The sequence below is a fragment of the Piliocolobus tephrosceles genome, chromosome 9 (assembly GCF_002776525.5).
Source record: "Piliocolobus tephrosceles isolate RC106 chromosome 9, ASM277652v3, whole genome shotgun sequence".
Lineage (NCBI taxonomy): Eukaryota > Metazoa > Chordata > Mammalia > Primates > Cercopithecidae > Piliocolobus > Piliocolobus tephrosceles.
The window spans coordinates 56905799-56923594 of NC_045442.1; the positions used below are offsets into that span (position 1 = coordinate 56905799).

The following is a 17796-nucleotide window of genomic DNA, read 5'->3' on the forward strand; positions in this document are numbered from 1 at the left end:
CCACTCTTGAGGAGCAGTGTGGTACCACGGTGGTTTATGGAACAGGTTTTGATACCCACAAAAGCATAGGTTCAAATCCTGGCTCTACCATTTATTGCTGGTGTGACCATGGGCAGACTAGCTAACCTCTCTGTCCCTTGGTTTCCCCATCTGCAAAATGGAGACAATCACATTTAACCTTTAGGTCTGATGAGGATGAAAGAAGTTAATGACTGTAGCTTAGAAAGGTACATGGGAAAAAATAAGTACTTATAAATGTTAGCTATGGTTCTTCTTTCTCCTGCTCGTGTCTGGCTAATGTTCAATGAAATACAATCAAAGGTATTAATGGCTCTGCCCCGCAGCCCACTCACCTGAGAACGTCCCCTTGCTGAGACACTCTTTTATCCGATTGGCTTTCCTGACGTGAAAGGCTTTCGTAATCTCCTGGTTCATGAAGGCTTCCTTGTTCATGATGTTTTCCACCATCATCCTCAAATCGAACATCTCTAGGACCTCTGCGATCTGAGCCAGGCCCACCAAATCCTTTTCCTTTTCATCCAGTTGTCCTGTATAAAGAAACTGGAGCAGGGTCCGAAAAGGGCCTGGCTGGACTGAGGCGTCCATCCTGACTACAGTCACAGGGCCCACCCGCTTTGAAATGGGGTTGACTTGCATTTCCCTGTGCATGCCAATGAACCCCTTACTCCAGTCGGCCAACGTCTGTGTCTCAGGGACTGCACCCTCGGCTTCCAGCCCCAGAGCCTCCACTAGGCTCTTGTTTGAAGACTTCCACTGCTCGGCCTGAGGTGTCCTAGGCGGGCCCTCCTCCCTTTCCTCCTCTGGGTCGACACTCAATATCTGCTCTTGGAAATCTCTGCTCTGCTTCTCTTTCTCACAAGCTCCTTCACTCCAATTTGGGGATTCTTCACATTCCATTAAAAACAGATCATAAAATTTGGAAGAAGAGGTAGCAAGGTAAATTCGATGTGCAAAGATGTGTTCCTGGTCCTGAAGGATGAACAGAACATCGGCACACAGAGGATTGTCCAGTAAACAGGCAGCTTCACTTGTCCCCATGGAAGGACACTCTGGAATTTTGATGACCGGTGGAGGGGCTTTTGGAGGTAGGAAGGGTGCCTGAAGTAAAGGTTTCTGGACTTTCTTTAAGTGGGATTTCCAGAATTGCAGGTGCCTGCGGGAAATCAGAGCTGCTCGGATTGCATTGTCAAACACATCCTTGATCCCAAACTGGTCAAACACGCTTGTTTCATAGTATGGTATGCCAAGTTCCTTTGCTACCTCTCGGCCTTTCTCTGGGGGCAAAATATCCCCTCTCTTTATGGGCCTGAAATAGAACATTTTAAAAATTATAATCAGCCTTATTTTAGGAAAAAATAGTAACCAGGGCCTATTTAAGCACCTAATGGAACTATACACTGAAAACTCTAGTCAGGCTTTTAGTCTCTGGAAAAATCTGCCACCACCTCAAGTCTTTCAACTGGAGCTATGATTGCAGGAAAAAATAATGCTTTCAAATATTTCAGAGTTTCAATGCACATAATTTGTGAAGCTTATCCATAAATATTCCATGTTTTAATGTTATTATAAATGGCATTGTTTTTAAACTTTATTTTCCAATTGTTCACTTCTTAGTTTATACAAATACAATTGATTTTTGTGTATTGACCTTTTATCCTGTTATTTTGCTAAATTAATATGTTAATTCTGATAGCTTTTTTTTGTAGATTCCTTAGAATTTTTCATTTACATGACCATGTGCCTAAATAGGGAGAGTTTTACTTCTTTAAAAAACAAATGCTCTCAGCAGTAACCACAGTAACTGAAGTATCATCCCTTTACTAAGTATCTTGGGTAAGTTACTTAATCTCATTAAACATAAGTTTTTCCAACTGTAAAACAGGAATAATAATAATAATGAGTAATCATATCTTGAAGAACTATTGAAAGGTTTACATTATTAGCATGACTATGCTAAGCATAGTATTTGGTCCACAGTAAGTGCCTGATAAATGTTAGCTGTTATCATCATTATCGCTACTCTCTTCATCACCTTCATCTTTATCAACAGCATCTTATGCTTGAATTTTACTTTATAACTTTAAAATGCATTCATAAACATTTTTCATTTGAGCCTCAAACAATAGCCCTGTGAGGTATCATTTCTGTTCTACACTCTGAGGAAACTGAGGCAGAAAGGTTAAAGGGTTTGTCTGAGGTCACATTTGCAGGCTGCTGAGAGACCTCTGTTAAGCAACTAGAGTCAAGACTTTCCCACTCCTAGTCTCTGCTGCATTTTGTGAATTCTCTTTCAAACCCTCCCCTTCTTTTCTCCTCCAATCCCTTCTTCAAGCCGTCATCATCTTTTGCTTAGACTGGTGCATCAGCTCCTTAACTAATCTTTCTTCACACCCACTCCCCACATTTTAGTCCAAAGTCCTCACTGTTGCAAGAAAAGTCCTTATATAAAACAGCTGTGACTTGGCGGCAGTTCTGTTTTAACTTCCTCTGATTTCACAAAGCCCCTGGAATAAAGCACCCTTTAGGTTGGCACACAAGGCCAATTTACAATCTAATCAAACCCTGGGAGGACAAATCTTTGGAAACAGTAGACTCAGGACAGTGCTGGGGTTATGGCATAACCATGGTAAAGGCATAGATGGGTTCCAGAACACAGGCAGGAAGTACTTTGTTGTGACACTCATTACAAACACTTGCTTGATTCTAACACATACCCTTAGGAACTTATCTTCTTTTTTTTTATTTTATTTTATTTTATTTTATTTTATTTTATTTTTTTTTTGGAACTTATCTTCTTATATAAATATTTGGCTTTCAATACCAAAGGTAATATATAGGACAGACACTGGTCTTAGGAGGAAAAAGATGATACTGGATAGAATTTGGAGTTGACGACTTAGATGGAAAGGAGGGGAAATTATAGGGTGTTGACAAAGGTGGAAGGGATGTGCAGGGAAGAAGGTTTAACTTAAAAAGTTTGCTCCTGTGAGCATTGTGCTCCTTGTTCTTAAGACTGACTTGAAATTTACCAACTGATGAAACTCTTCAAGGCTTAGCTCAGATACAAACTCCTTCACAAAATCTTCTTAGAATTGCTCCGTAGAAGGGATTGTCCTCTCCACTGTTCTCTACAGCTCTGCAACTCTCCTCCAGTCCATGATTGTGAGGTCTGATTATCATAACCTACTCTTTTTATACAGAAAGTTGCCAAGGCCAGGACAGTCTCTCACTGCGGTCTTCCTAACCTCTACGTGGCTCCTAATATTCAATTCCTAGTCCATGCATTGAAGAACAGAAGGATTGTGGAAACTGAATATAAAGTGTTTTTAGAAATTTAATGTAAAACATACCTAGAACATCAGAAATTTTCTAAAGAAAGTACCATTTACTTTTGCTTGGAGAGAATAAAAAGTTGTGTCAATATAAAATTTTGTAATAAGCCTATTAGGTAAATGTCAAAATAAGGTTTTGTTTGTTGTTGTTGCTGTTTGCTTTTTTTTTTTTTTGGAGACAGGGTCTCGCTCTGTCACCCTGGCTGGTGTGCAGTGGTGCAATCATGGCCCGCTGCAGCCCTGTCCTCCCAGGTTCAGGTGATCCTCCCACCTCAGCCTCTCAAGTAGCTGAGTGCACCACTAGTCCTGGTTGATCTTTTTTTTACTTTTATTTTTCTAGAGACGCGGTCTTACTATGTTGCCCAGGCTGGTTTCAAACTCCTGGCCTCAAACGATCCTCCCACCTCGGCCTCCTGAAATGTTGTGTTTACAGGCGTGAGCCACTGTGCCCAGCCTAGAGGAAGATATTAATATCAAAATTTTTTGAAAAGGAATGCTCTCCAGCCAAAAATTTCAACATAAAAATAAAAACATAGAAAGTTGTTTATTTTATAAAGGGGATTTGAGGGAGCTTACATTTTAAGAAATGTATTTCCCTCCATATGGTTTGGCTATGCCCCACTCAAATCTCATCTTGAATTGTCGTTCTGATAATCCCCATGTGTGATGGGAGGGACCCGGTGAAAGGTAACTGAATCATGGGGGCGGCTTCCCCCATGCTATTCTCATAATAGTGAGTAAGTTCTCACAAGATCTGATGGTTTTATAAAGGGCATCCCCCTTTGCTCGGTTCTCATTCTTCTCTCTCCTGCCGCCATGCAAAGAAGAATGTGTTTTCTTCCCCTCCGCATGATTGTAAATTTCCTGAGGCCTCTGCAGTCATGCTAAACTGTGAGTCAATTAAACCTCTTTTTTTTAAATAAATCACTCAGTCTCAACTATCTCTTTATTAGCAGCATGAGAATGGACTAATATACCCCACCAAAATCAATATCTACATTTTATATATACTGAAACAAATTCTCCTTCAAGTTGTATTTTACATTTGCGATACTTAAAAATATAACCACTAGAGAGATTTAAAAAGCAGTATTTGTTTGTTTTGGAACTATAGGTCCAAATTATTTTCAAAAAATGGACAGTGTCATCTTGAGAATGAAATACTGTAACACGTTGGACTGAGGAATACAAGGAAGATGAAAAACACTTCAATATGTGTGTTTGTATGAATCTGATGTTCTCTGGAGCCCAGATACCTCTAAGTGTTAATTAATTTTATTGTAATAATTATAATTTCAAGGATGATGTTATTATGAGTAACCAACATTTTGTTTAATACTTTATGCTTTTCAAAGTGCTTTTATTCACATCCTTTCATAATTAGAGAATTTACTTCAAGTGCTGTCCAATCATTTGACAAAAACGAGTTCTGACACCAGAGATGATGGTGCCTGTTAGAAGGGCTCAGGGCACACTCCTCATGATTCATGGGCTGACTTAAAGCCCATGGCTGATTGATGGGATCCAGGAGTGTTGAAGAGCAGAACACCAGGCTACAGAGACACCTGCGGCCTGTAAATTTTAACTTGGCCAGGACAGGGCAACACTGACTCCCTTGGCTTACCTTGCTAATGGGCGCCTGGCTCGATTAACAGCTTCCAGGTCGGCGTAGCGGAGATCGAGCTGGCACCCAACAAGGACAACGGGTGTTCGAGGGCAAAAGTGCTTGATTTCTGGATACCACATGCTTTTCACATGATTTAGGGAATTGGGATTAGCGATCGAAAAACAGAGGACCACAACATCGGACCTAAAAGGAAATCACAAAAGAAGCTTGTATTGCCTTTTAACATTTTTTTTTTTTCTTTTACCATTATGGTTCCTCCCAAACCCCATCCTTCTAATGCCATCTCATGTCACAGTTAAAAAAAAAGAAAAGACCAGATATTAAAACACATCTTGGAGTCATGCAAACAGCCTGATAAGCCCCCACATTCCAGCACCAACACAGCCTAACAGTTCATGTCCATATTGCACTGCAGAATGCTGATGCATTGACGTTTCCGATGAAGTTATTTTATGGTAGAGATGATAACCCAAACTTGTCTCAGTCCTGGAACCACAACATGCTGAACTATTTCTCTTCATCACAAGAAATAGTTTCAAGAGAAAAGAAAATAATACAAACTACCTTTCACCAGTTTAAACAACATAAAGGTGATGATGACTCATCCCAATGAGATAAAGCAAACAGTTTAAACACTACTGAAAATGTTACAAGTATTTGCTGTACAGGGTCAGCAAATACACAGAAGGATTTCTGCCCTTCTTCCCACTTATGCACACATGTAGACAGCATAGCCACTTATCTGTTTCCGAAAAGAAAAATCCTGAATTTGCAGGAATTTTGACTCTTTACTACGTAAGGCAAGAAGGTAATATTTAACATGTAACTAGGCAAGAATTAGATTGATGGCTAACAAGATGAGAAAATATTGGAAGCAGATTTCTCAAATGTTACATGAGATACAAAGCAGGTATATGGGGAAAAGAAAAACTGCTTTATAGTAAATTTTGACATAAGGGTCTTCCATTTTTCCATCATAACTTACCATTCTAGAAGTCAAAGAACTATTTTACAAAACAGTTGTCCAATCATGGTGTTTGATAAATATCTGCTAAAAGGTATCCTTCACAGGAATTATAAACCATCATTCTAGGTTAAAATGTGCTGAATGATGACTTTCAAAACACTGAGGCAAAAGGATATAAAGAGTAAGAAAAGTTATGCCCAAGGATTCAAGACTATCTTGTGGCTAAATTCAGAAATAAACTCTTACAGTTTCATTAGATGTTAATTTATTGCCTTTATTGTTTATGTAATGAGAAGAATCAAGTCGATGAATCAAAACACCTTCCTTTTAAATCATTAATGAGTTTTCCCCCCTACATATCAATGAAGACAAACAAATATATGCAGGCAACCATAAAATTTCTAAAAATAATCATTTGCAATGCAGAAAACTGTAGGGTGCTTACATTAAATGTAATTCACAAGCTGTGTCTTTAAATTTATATCCAAGAAAAGCTGCACCAGACCACAACAAATAGAGGAGAAATCCTCAGATTAAAATATTTCCAAATTATAAAAGAGGACCTAGGACTTAAAGCAGATGAATGTATTAATCTGAATGTTCAGAATCATCTTGAATAAAGATATCAAGATTCTTGGATGCTGGCATAATATGACTGAAAATATGCATAAATATATAAATGAAAAGGAAATGTCTTGTCTTTGGGATTCTGATTTACTTAGTGAAATATTCTGTGCTCAGTCTTACTTACAATCAGCATAAATAACAGTATCCAGTAAAGCCAAGAATGCTTTGAATTTTACATTTTTTATGGGCTGAGTTTTCTATTATTCATAATCCTATTTATATCAGGTATCTGATGAGACTCTGCTATAAGCTTCATTCTGATCATAAAAAAAAGCCACCATGAATTTTGGCACAGTGAGAATAGAATGAGAATATCTGAGGTTCAAAATTATACAAAAAGAATTGAGGAAATATATCCAGCACCTAAATGTGTTATAATATATATAAAATAGTTCTAATTGGTGCCTTCTATTTCCCTATGAAGGCACATGGCTCTAAGGGGAATTGTTCTCAGAGCTTAATTTATATGACAGACATGTAGCTAAATGTCAATTCTGTTCTCTAATTTTATGATACAGCATGTGAGGTTTTGAAATCAGAGCTAGCTTGGTTGTCAAGGTTACCATGATAACACTCATGGTATTGAACACATACTAGTTGCTATCCAGATGACCTGTAAACAAGTACAGACAGGACCTTGGGGGCTGGAAAAAAAGGAATCTTGTGATGATAGCAGCACAATGCCATTACACAATACAGGTCCTGAGGGCCCAACTTCTAACTATGTCACATCAATATTTAAATGCATGAAATGCCATTGGAAAGCTGGAAAAATAATTCAATGTCCTATAAATATTTCGCCTCAAAATAATGATAAAGAAAAGAGGTTGTGCTGAGAGCAATACTAACTCTGAAGATAAAATAACTTATTGAGTCAAAATTCTATTTGTATATCAGAATAAAGGTCTTTTTTTCATATTCACATTTAGGTGCTATGAGAATCTGTGCTCATGATTTTACACTGAAAGCAGTTAAAAAATAAGATAATTCTTTTTTTTTTTTTTTTTTTTGAGACAGAGTTTCGCTCTTGTTGCCCAGGCTGGAGTGCAATGGCATGATCTCGGCTCACCGCAACCTCTGCCTCCCAGGTTCAAGCGATTCTCCTGATTCAGTCTCCTGAGTAGCTGGGATTACAGGCATGTGCCACCATGCCCAGCTAATTTTGTATTTTTAGTAGACAGGGGGTTTCTCCATGTTGATCAGGCTGGTCTCGAACTCCCGACCTCAGGTGATCCACCCACCTCGGCTTCCCAAAGTGCCGGGATTACAGGCATGAGCCACCACACCCGGCCCAAGATCATATTTTAAGTACCACAATGCTTAAATGTCTTTTGGTTAACCTTGTTGATCTAAATACAAATGTCAGTTAAGAAAACTTTATATAAAGATTACATAAAATTATATTCTTAAGGTCTGCCATATGAATGTAGCTCCCTAAAACCAAGTTTAACCAAAAGGCTGAGCATTGGGAATCAATGGACACAGTGACAGAGCTACAGAAAGATGTTGCTTTGATGCATTTCTCCTTACCAACATTCTTTTCTAATTCCTAATTCTCAACACATCAGTATCCTCTGTGATATAAACACATATACAATCAAGTAACTATTTTCCGAACGCCATTTATTCTCTCTAGATTTTGAGCCATTTTTTTTCAATCTAGTCAAAGAAGGCACAAGACCTGCAGCTAAGAATATCTCCAGCTTTAGGCATAATGCCAAGGAACTAGAGATATTAAATAACTTTTAATCAAAACATACATTCCCATGTGGAGACTGTTCAATGTCTGACATAAGCTTGTGTTTAAAAAATACCATTCCTCTGAAAGATAAAAAGAAACAGGCAAGTTCTAGCATTTCTATTTCTATGGCTCTGTTACATTTTTTAACTTTGAAGAGTCAGTTTAAAAATAATTGGGAGTGGTGAGTGTGATGAGGACATTCTCACATATCAGGCAGTAGGGTTAGTCTAGAAATGACCTCAGGGGTCCTGTTTCAGCTGTAAAAAGAATCAAATAGGATTTAAATGGAGTCCTGCAGCTATTTGGGGTAGAAAGCATAAGAATTCAAGAATGCAGAGGCTGAGTACAGGGTACATGAGATTGTAAACTCCAGAACCTGAATACTGAGAAGGGGTAGGAAGGAGTTTGGAATGTTCATTGTATTTACTTTTATTACATATTTTATGTTTCACTGGGCTAAAAAATAGGTTTATTAGAGAAAGCCAGAATTACAAAGGACTTCAGGGTATATGGTGTTAGCTGCTTGCCCACGGAATGTTTACATCTTAGGGAAAAATGACTTCTTCTTTCTAAGGAGAAAATCTCAGTATAAAAATTTCACTGGGTACTAACACATCAAATAATGTCCATGAAATAGTGCTTTGACTAGTCAAGTCAAAAACAATCTGAAATAAATTGAAATGTTGAAACAATTGGGCATCTTGTTTCATAGAGTGCATCAGAGAGACCAAGTCATCCAAAAATGCCTGAGCTGATAAAGCCAAGCTCAGCTGCATCAGTTTTACTTCAGATATTAAACAAACAAAAAAAGCATATTTTTTTTTCAGTTATCTTTTGGGGGGAACACTGGCCAAAGATAGCATGTGAAAGATTGGCAAGGATATTTGAATAACATAAGGAGTACATGCAAAGTTGGGACCAATCTTTGTTGGAGGATTAAAGAAAAAAAAAATCCAAAAAAAGTGCATCTTACCCACATATCTTGGCCCTAGCTAGACTTTGAACAGCAAAATACCACACATGTTCTCAGAGACTGTCTTTACAATGTCTATAGTCAAATATAGCAGAGTCAGTGGGAAAAGATCGGAGAAGCAACCAGAAGCTAAACATTTTTTCATATCTGAAATACCAAATTCATCCTTTGAAGACGTGGTCAGAAAAGGGTTGATAATCAGTAACAAACTTTTATTGTTAAATGAATTTTCTTCTAAGTTCTTTCCCGTCACAAAAGTACTCTGTCTTCTTAGACTTTCCTTTTCCGGTCCCATCTATTTTGCCACTATCATCCAGCTGAGGAGCTGTGGGCCTTGGGTTTTCTTACCTGGTTAAGTGAAAGAATAATTCTGACATTATCTTTTTATCTAGACGCTTCAGATCAGGTCATTTTTACAGGCAATGAGGACACTGGACTCCACCGAGTTCTCCAGAAAGCTGTGAGTGGGACAGCCAAATGCCCTTCTCCAGTGTGTCTGAGTCTGGCTGGGTCTCTTGATACATTAACACTTGGTGACCAAGAATAAGCTAGTAATTGTGTGTATATATATATATATATATATGTGTATATATATATATATATTTTTTTTTTTGAGATGGAGTCTTGCTCTGTTGCCCAGGCTGGAGTTAAGTGGCTCAATCTTGGCTTACTGTAACCTCCACCTCCCGGGTTCAAGCAACTCTCCTGCCTCAGCCTCCTGAGTAGCTTGGATTACAGATGCATGACCAAGCCTGGCTAATTTTTTGTATGTTTAGTAGAGATGGGGTTTCACCATGTTGGCCAGGTTGGTCTTGAACTCCTGACCTTGTGATCTGCCCACCTCGGCTTCGCAAAGCACTGGGATTACAGGTGTGAGCCACTGTGCCTGGCCGCTAATAATTACATTTACCCAAGTTCTGCCTGAAGTATTTCCTTTTAATGTACATTTGTACAAATTCTTTCATTCTGTGGTAGGATCCCACCTCTTTATATGTCATCATTGACTATTATTACTTATTTTTTTTGGGAGAGACTCCACATATCCAGCATATGGGCAGACATTGTGGTCACATTTTAATGGGCTTCTTTTCTTTGTCACTGTGCATGAGTCTCCCTCTGGCAAAGATTCAAGTAGGAGTGTCTGACCTCCTTCCTTGGGGCTTCAAGCTTCTTTTTCCCTGCTGGTAACTGAGGTAGGTTCTTTACAGAAACATTTTCAAAATCATTCATGTTGACAACATGTCTTTCATGCATATAGTCTGACAGGGCTATGCAAACAGACAGATCAAAACAGCACAAAACAGCTGGGAGCATGGCAGAGAAAAGGAATGTGTAACACGTGGCTTTGGAAAATTTTAGTAGGGGAGCAGCCCAGTGTGTATGAGATGCAGAGGGAGTTGTCAGTGATGGTGCACATAACCACCAGGAGATGAATGGCCGTGTAAGCTCATACTCATGGAAGATGGAGAGGCCTGTAGGGGAGCGCCTGGCAGGGGATCTGGGGAGAGCAGGGCAAACCATGCAGCGCCCTGGATGTGAGCAGAGAAATCAAGTCAATACTTTACCAATAGCGTGAGGCTTCTTAAGTACAGATGTTATGTGGGGAAAACTGTCAAAACATCCTGAAATATATCCAGATTTGGGAGTGATTAGCATGTGCAACTATTTTTTTCCAAGCCCGTATCTGCATGTTTAGTAGGAAGCAATATTTTAAACCAGTCTTCCACCACCCTCTGAAAGTGGGGCCAAAGCAATGCATGCTCTTAAGTGCAGGGAAGTCACATCAACATCCCAGCAAGGCCACCAAACCCTAAGATAGGTAATATTAGGTTGGTGCGAACGTAATTGCATTGAAAGCAATGGCAAAACCCGCAATTACGTTTGCACCAACCTAATACTTGAGTCTTAGAAATGGTTGGTTCTACCATCATAGTACAAATATCACAGTGGGCAATGGCCTTGCCAAAGAAGGTTGTGGGTTATCATTCAATGAAATCAGGCCATTTTCCACCCAAAATCTCATTTTCTATACTTGGCAAACCATACTCCCTTTAGTATATTCTTACACCTCACGTAATCATCAGAAGTTGAATGCATGTGAAATTGCATGAAGCACAAATAATTTACTAAAAGAAACAGCTTAAACAGTCTCACTTAACTCCTGGTCAATGAATGCAGGAGGCACTGAAGTAAAGAAGGCTTGTTAAACAGAAGAAAGTGAAACTGTGGTAATAAATTCCCTTTCAACTCCATCTGGAGTTCACATTCCTCTTTGGCATTCCGTGAAGCTAAATGACTGAGGAACTTCCTTCCTAAACTTTTCATGTTTTCTCCTGAGGGCAAGTTGCAAATATAAGAAAACTTCAGTGTCAGCTACAATGCTATATGGGAGGTTTCTGGGATTAACCTCCCCGATTCTTCTGAGACCAAACTGGGTAAACCAGCGCGATCATTTGATCACGATGACAAAGGGACTCTACCCAGCCTCCTTGGCAACTCTCTTTTAATCAGTAAAGGTATCAGGAATGGTCAAGTCACTTATCCAGTACTATTCATCAACCATCTAATCATTTCCTGCAGAAATAGTAACTGAGAACCTACTGTGTACCAGGTACTCTTCTAGACATTGGGGATAGGGTGATTAGTAAAAGACACAAACTGCTGTCCTTGTCGCACTTGTCCTCATTATGTCTATATTCTAGTGAAGACAGACAATAAAGAAGAAAAAACATTTAAAACAGGTAGTGCTAAGTGCTAATTAGAAAACAAAGCAGGGAAAGGGGACAGACATATTGGGGAGCAAAAATTGCTGTTGAAAATGAAGTAGCTAGGGAGGGCCTCGCTGAGAAGGTGGCATTTCCAGAAGCCCTGGAGAAAGGGAGGGAGTCAATATGCCAGTATGTGGGGGAAGAACCTAGCAGAAGAGGAAACAGCTAGAGCAAAAGCCCGAGGTAGGAGCCTGCCTGCAGTGCCCCCCCTGGGGGAGGGGACCATGCCATTCTGCTGGAGCACAGTCGTGAGGGGAAGCTGAAGTCTTTGAGCAGAACGTTGTGATATAATTTATGTTTGAACAGTGTCAGTCCATTGCTTTAATGAGAATGGACTAAACTGGTGGCAAGGTAGGAGTGGGAGAGGATGGGGAGGGTCAGGGGATAGGGAGGGAAAGGCAGGAAGAAGCAGAGGACCAGTTAAGAGGTAAGAATCCCGAAAGAGAGGATAGTGACTCTGCCAAGCCTGGGAGGGGTCCCCTACAGGTGGAAGTGGCCGCATTCTGTATACACACGCTGAAGGTATAGCCTGAGGACCAGATGTGTGATGTGAACCAAAAGAGTTCAGAATAATGCTAAGCTTTTTCCTGAGCTATTTATTTTTGCTTCCCTGTTCCAGGAACTGCCACCTTTAGTTCAGCATTGTTAACACTGAACTGTAATGGTTTATGTAGCTGTCTTTTCCACCATACTATCAGGTCATTTTCAGGGATTTTTGTCCTGTTCCTATTAGTTTCTCTCTCATTGTGCACACACAATGTAAGAAAACGGGCCCTCAATTAATTTTTATTAAATTAAAAGGCCTCATGGATATCAGAAAGTAAAACCTGCATATACAAATGTGTCTGCAGACTCAAAGTCTAAAAGAGACGAATTTAGGCTTAATGTAAGTCAGATAATCACTTGGAACTTTAATAAAGAATGAAAATACAATGTGAGCCATTACAGTTCTTCAGACTATTATTGCTGAAAGACTGCCATGTAATACCTCTGGTATACAGCAGAGGTTAACTGGTTAATCTCTATATATTTTAATTATTTGAATTTCTCTAAAAAATCTCTTTACCCCATGTAATTGGATAATTTCATAATACCAGAATAATAATGCATTAATAATTTCTTCCAGGAATTAGATTATCTCCAGAAGCAAAGGAAATGTAAAGAAATGGACAGGTTACTTTCAGGATTAATTCCAGGTAAGTTACAACAGAATTAAGGCTTAAGAAAGCCCTCTATTACACAGACCATCTTGCTTTTTAAAAAACACACAAAACAAACAAACAAATCACTAAAAGGATAGTCAAGATGATAAACTGGAAAAAGAATTCACTAATGTGCTTTCTGTGTCTGCAATTCAGAACTTCCTCCTTTTGACTTATCCTCTCGTGGCTGGGGGCGGAGGCATTTTCGGGGGAGAATAAAGTGGTGGACTAATTTTGAAAGTCTAATCATGGCCAATATTAGAAATTACTGGTAGAATTGTTGTTAAGATTCACTAAGGAAAATCTCAGTAAAAGTGTTCTATAAACCGTTAAGTGCCAATTATTGTCAGACAAATATAATTATGGGTTCAAAAATCACCAAGAATGTATCTTGTATGTTGACTTTAATAAGAATGGCAGACCACTTTCATCAAGAGATCCTTTCCTTTTGGATTACCAGCTGTGTCCTTTATTGATATGGAATAGCTGAAAGATAGGTAACAATTATCTACTGAAGATATGTAGAAATATTTAACAGTCTCTTTGTTTTCACCACCTATTTTAAAAGGAAAAACTGTATGGGCTGGAATATATTTCTTCATCAGAAAGTGCCAGTATAAACACATCGCAAACTGATGGTATTTTTTTTCTTCTTTCATCGTGAAAAGTCAACACACTTAGTTGTATTTGACCCAACTTGTCAAGCTTCCTGTTATTAAGCAGTAATAGAAAAAAAGTAAAAGGAACGCAGAGGACAAGATGTTAATGTACTGAACAATGCATATATTCCTTATTCTCTTTGCCCATCGCAGTGGCCTCATTAATCGCATTCCTGTGGACTCTCTTGGGCCCATCAATGCTTTTCTGGGCTGAGCCACAAAGAACCCAGCCATGTGACCAGTACTTGGGCAGCAGCCAAAATCCTTCCTGGGCCTGGCACATGGGTGAGCCCCAGGCATCAATCAAGCCCTGTTGCTATCTCATTTGGCACTCTGCTTTCCAAGGACAATTTCATCCTGGGGACAAGCCTGGGTCAGGCATGGGAATCCCAGCTCTTCTGTTTTTTCTTCTGGGTAGAATACAAGATGTACCAGTTCAGAGCGGGAAGGACAGTGTGGGACAGCAGGCCGAGGGTGGCACAGAGAATGGTACAAGTATTTTCTGTGCGCCAGATGATTCAGCTTCACTGCAATTCTATGCTTGAGTTCTTTAGTACAGAATCCCTAAACTTCCACCACAGATTTAATTTTTTGAGTTATTTGTATGCATGTAGTCTAACGTGTATCTGTTTGTTTTGGATGATCACATAACGGCAATAATCTACCTTTAATTGTTCTAGTTAATGCTCTCATCTTTAGGCAAATGGATTAAAAAATGTCTCTCTATATAATTATTCTTAAAAATTATTCTTATAAAGATCTTGAAAATGATACCCAGAGGAGAAACAACCTATAATTGGAAAAGCATTATTATTCATACAAGTAATTCGCTGTTTAAGAATACTCATTCACGAAAGGCATTACCAAAACAATTTACAAGTCCAAAAATTTGGGGAAAACAAGGGAGGATTTGAGGGTATGGCTGAGTGTAACTCTTTCCTTTTTCTCCTGGTTTTACAGCTGATCTTTCTGTTTGCTAATTCACTAAGGAGAGGCTAAGCACCGGTATTTTCCATCTTCATCATCTGCAGGTTGATCATCACTTGTTATTCTTATTATAAATGTGCACATATAAAATTCAACTTAGGAAAATAATTTGGCATTTATTATAAGACTATTTCCTTGTCTATGCCTTAGAAGATCTGGAACACATGAGAGATTTGTTGACTCATTCAACAAACATTGACCAAGCTCCTACAGGACACCAGGCCCAGGTATAGGGGATAGAGAATAGAAAGAAAAAATCTCTGTCCTAAATATACTATGATAATAGGATAAGGGGAATGGGAGAAAATTAAGAAGCCAGTTTTCCCACAATACAGTTATTGCTACAACAGGAATTTGCAAAGGTGTCCTATGGGAACATAAGGAGAGACACCTCACCTAGATTCCGAAAGTGACAGAGAGAGTGCGAAGAGTGCAGAGAGGAAGTCTAGGAGTACGTGACACTTGTTCTAATTCTTAGAATGTGAGTAGTGATTAGCTAGCTTGAGAATAGGTGGGATAGAGGTCTAAATTCTAACATAATGCATGTTTGTGGGCCTGGAGGGTACAAAGGACACAGAACTGCAAATACTTTGTTACGTCTGGACCAAGACAGGAGGCTGGGAAGGCAGGCTGGGATTCAATCCAGAGAAAAGAATAAGAATGGAGTTTCATGCCCATGAGTCTAGTAACCAACCCCAGTGAGAGGACACACTTGATCACTCAATTCGGCACCCAATTTCCAGTCAGAGTGACTGGGTACAAAATGGAGTCACATGCATGCTCCCAGAGATTACCACTATGTTCAGCAGTTTCAGAACCAACCAGCTACAAAAGACAAAATTGTTACTATTTGATGAAGAAACGGAAAACTTTCACAGAACTTGGTGTTCTCTATTTGGCTATCACAGGGTATCTGGTGAAACGTTTCTTGTTAGAAAAAGATATAAACATAACCACAGGCTGAGATATAGGCCCGTGGGTCAGATTATGAGCCACTGAGTGGGGGTTCTATCTCTGAGAAAAGGAAACCGGCATGATTTTGTGGGACAGTATGACACTGTCCCATCCTTAGTTTCAGGATTATATTCAGCTCTTAAGGATCTCGTTCCTTTTTTTTTAAGTTCACATAGTGATTTATGTTTTCAATGAGAACTAACAAAGTTTCATAAATAATTAAAAAAATATAGTCTAACACGCAAATCTTTCTTCATATATCACAGACTACTTTGTCCATCAGGATATTTCTTTTCTTTTCCTTCTTTTTTTTTTTTTTTTTTTTTGAGACAGGGTCTTGCTCTGCTGCCCAGGCTATAGTTCAGTTGCACAATCCTAGCTCACTGCAGCCTCTACCTCCCACACTCAGGTGATTCTTCCACCTCAACTTTCAGAGTAGCTGGGATTACAGGTGTGTGCCACCATACCTGGCTAATTTTTTTGTATTTTTAGTAGAGATGGGGTTACACCATGTTGGCTAGGCTGATCTCGAACTCCTGGCCTCAAGTGATCCACCTGCCTCAGCCTCCCAGAGTGCTGGGATTATAGGCGTGAGCCATTACACCCGGCCTATTTCTCTTCTTAAAGAATTTTTATTGAGATATAATGGAAATATACCAAATTTGCATATTTGTTGTTTAATTTGATTAATTTTGACATATGTATTCCCCTGAGCCGTCATCATGATCAAAATGACAAACATTTCCATCACCCCTAAAATATCCTTATGTTCCTTTGTGATCCATCCCTCCCCACCATCCTCTTCTCTAGGAAACCAGAGATCTACTTTCTGTCACTATAGATTAGATTGCATTTTCTAGGACGTTACAGACATGGAATCACACAGTATGTGCTCTTTTTTGCTTGGCATCCCTTACTCAAAAGCTCTGTCTCTCATCATCAAAGATTCTTCCCTTCTGACTGAGGTTTGGTAACGAGCATCAGAAAATTCCAGGACAGTGTTTACCAGAGTGGGGCCAGAGGACCATCTGCCTCAGAGTCATCTAGGTACTGGCTAAAATGCGCTGATTCACCTCTTCCAGAACTCTTACATCCGAATGACTGCTCTGTTCAAATAGCAGAGCTAACAGTTTTAACCTAACCTCTTAGGGAACAACTATTTCTATCTCTTGGTTCAAATTGCTGCTTTTCTTTCATGTCTTTCTACTTTTTTTCTGTAACCTGAGCAATTTTTAGTTCTTTTTGTTACAGCGGCACACTGAACTGAATGTCTTTAAGACACAACCAGTGATAATTTTCCAAAACCTCTTGGTACCACATATTTAAAAGTGTGGTTTGGATTACTTTTCCATAAAAAGCACATGCATTACTAACTTTCTTCCCTTAGTTACTTTGCTATCTATTTATAAAGCCTGCCATTAGGGCCAGGACTTGAATAAAGAAAACAAAGCACTTGCTTCAAGTGCAAAATGTAAGACGGTACCAAAAAAACCTCAGTGATCCAGACAAAACAAACAAACAAACAAACAAACAAAATTCAGGCTGGGAACGATAGATCACACCTGTAATCCCAGCACTTTGGGAGGCCAAGGCGGGCAGATCACAAGGTCGGGAGTTCAAGACCAGCATGGCCAACATAGTGAAACCCCATCTCTACTAAAAATACAAAAAATTAGCCAGGTGTGGTGGTGGGCGCCTGTAATCCTAACTACTCAGGAGGCTGAGGCAGGAGAATTGCTTGAACCTGGGAGGCAGAGGTTGCAGCAAGCCAAGATCACGCCACTGCACACCAGCCTGGGCAACAGTGTAAGACTCCTTCTCAAAAAAAAAAAAAAAAAAAAAAAAAAAAAAAAAAAATTAAGGCAAAAAATCCATGGTGGACAAAGTATTAAAATTTTCAATAAAGTCAGCATCAGTAACAGTGCCATATTGTGTCTG

General features: G+C 39.3%; 1 protein-coding gene across 5 annotated transcripts in view; it reads right to left on the reverse strand.

The window, feature by feature from the left end:
• Window positions 1-17796, reverse strand: part of RHOBTB1 (Rho related BTB domain containing 1) — a 75734-nt gene that overhangs the window by 19204 nt on the left and 38734 nt on the right. For all 5 annotated transcript variants that reach the window (XM_023185586.1, XM_023185589.1, XM_023185587.2 and 2 more), the window contains 2 exons: window positions 4978-5163; window positions 354-1327 (listed from right to left, as the gene is read on the reverse strand). In XM_023185586.1, the coding sequence (XP_023041354.1) occupies window positions 354-1327; window positions 4978-5163 (1160 nt within the window). The remainder of the gene's footprint in view (window positions 1-353; window positions 1328-4977; window positions 5164-17796) is intronic.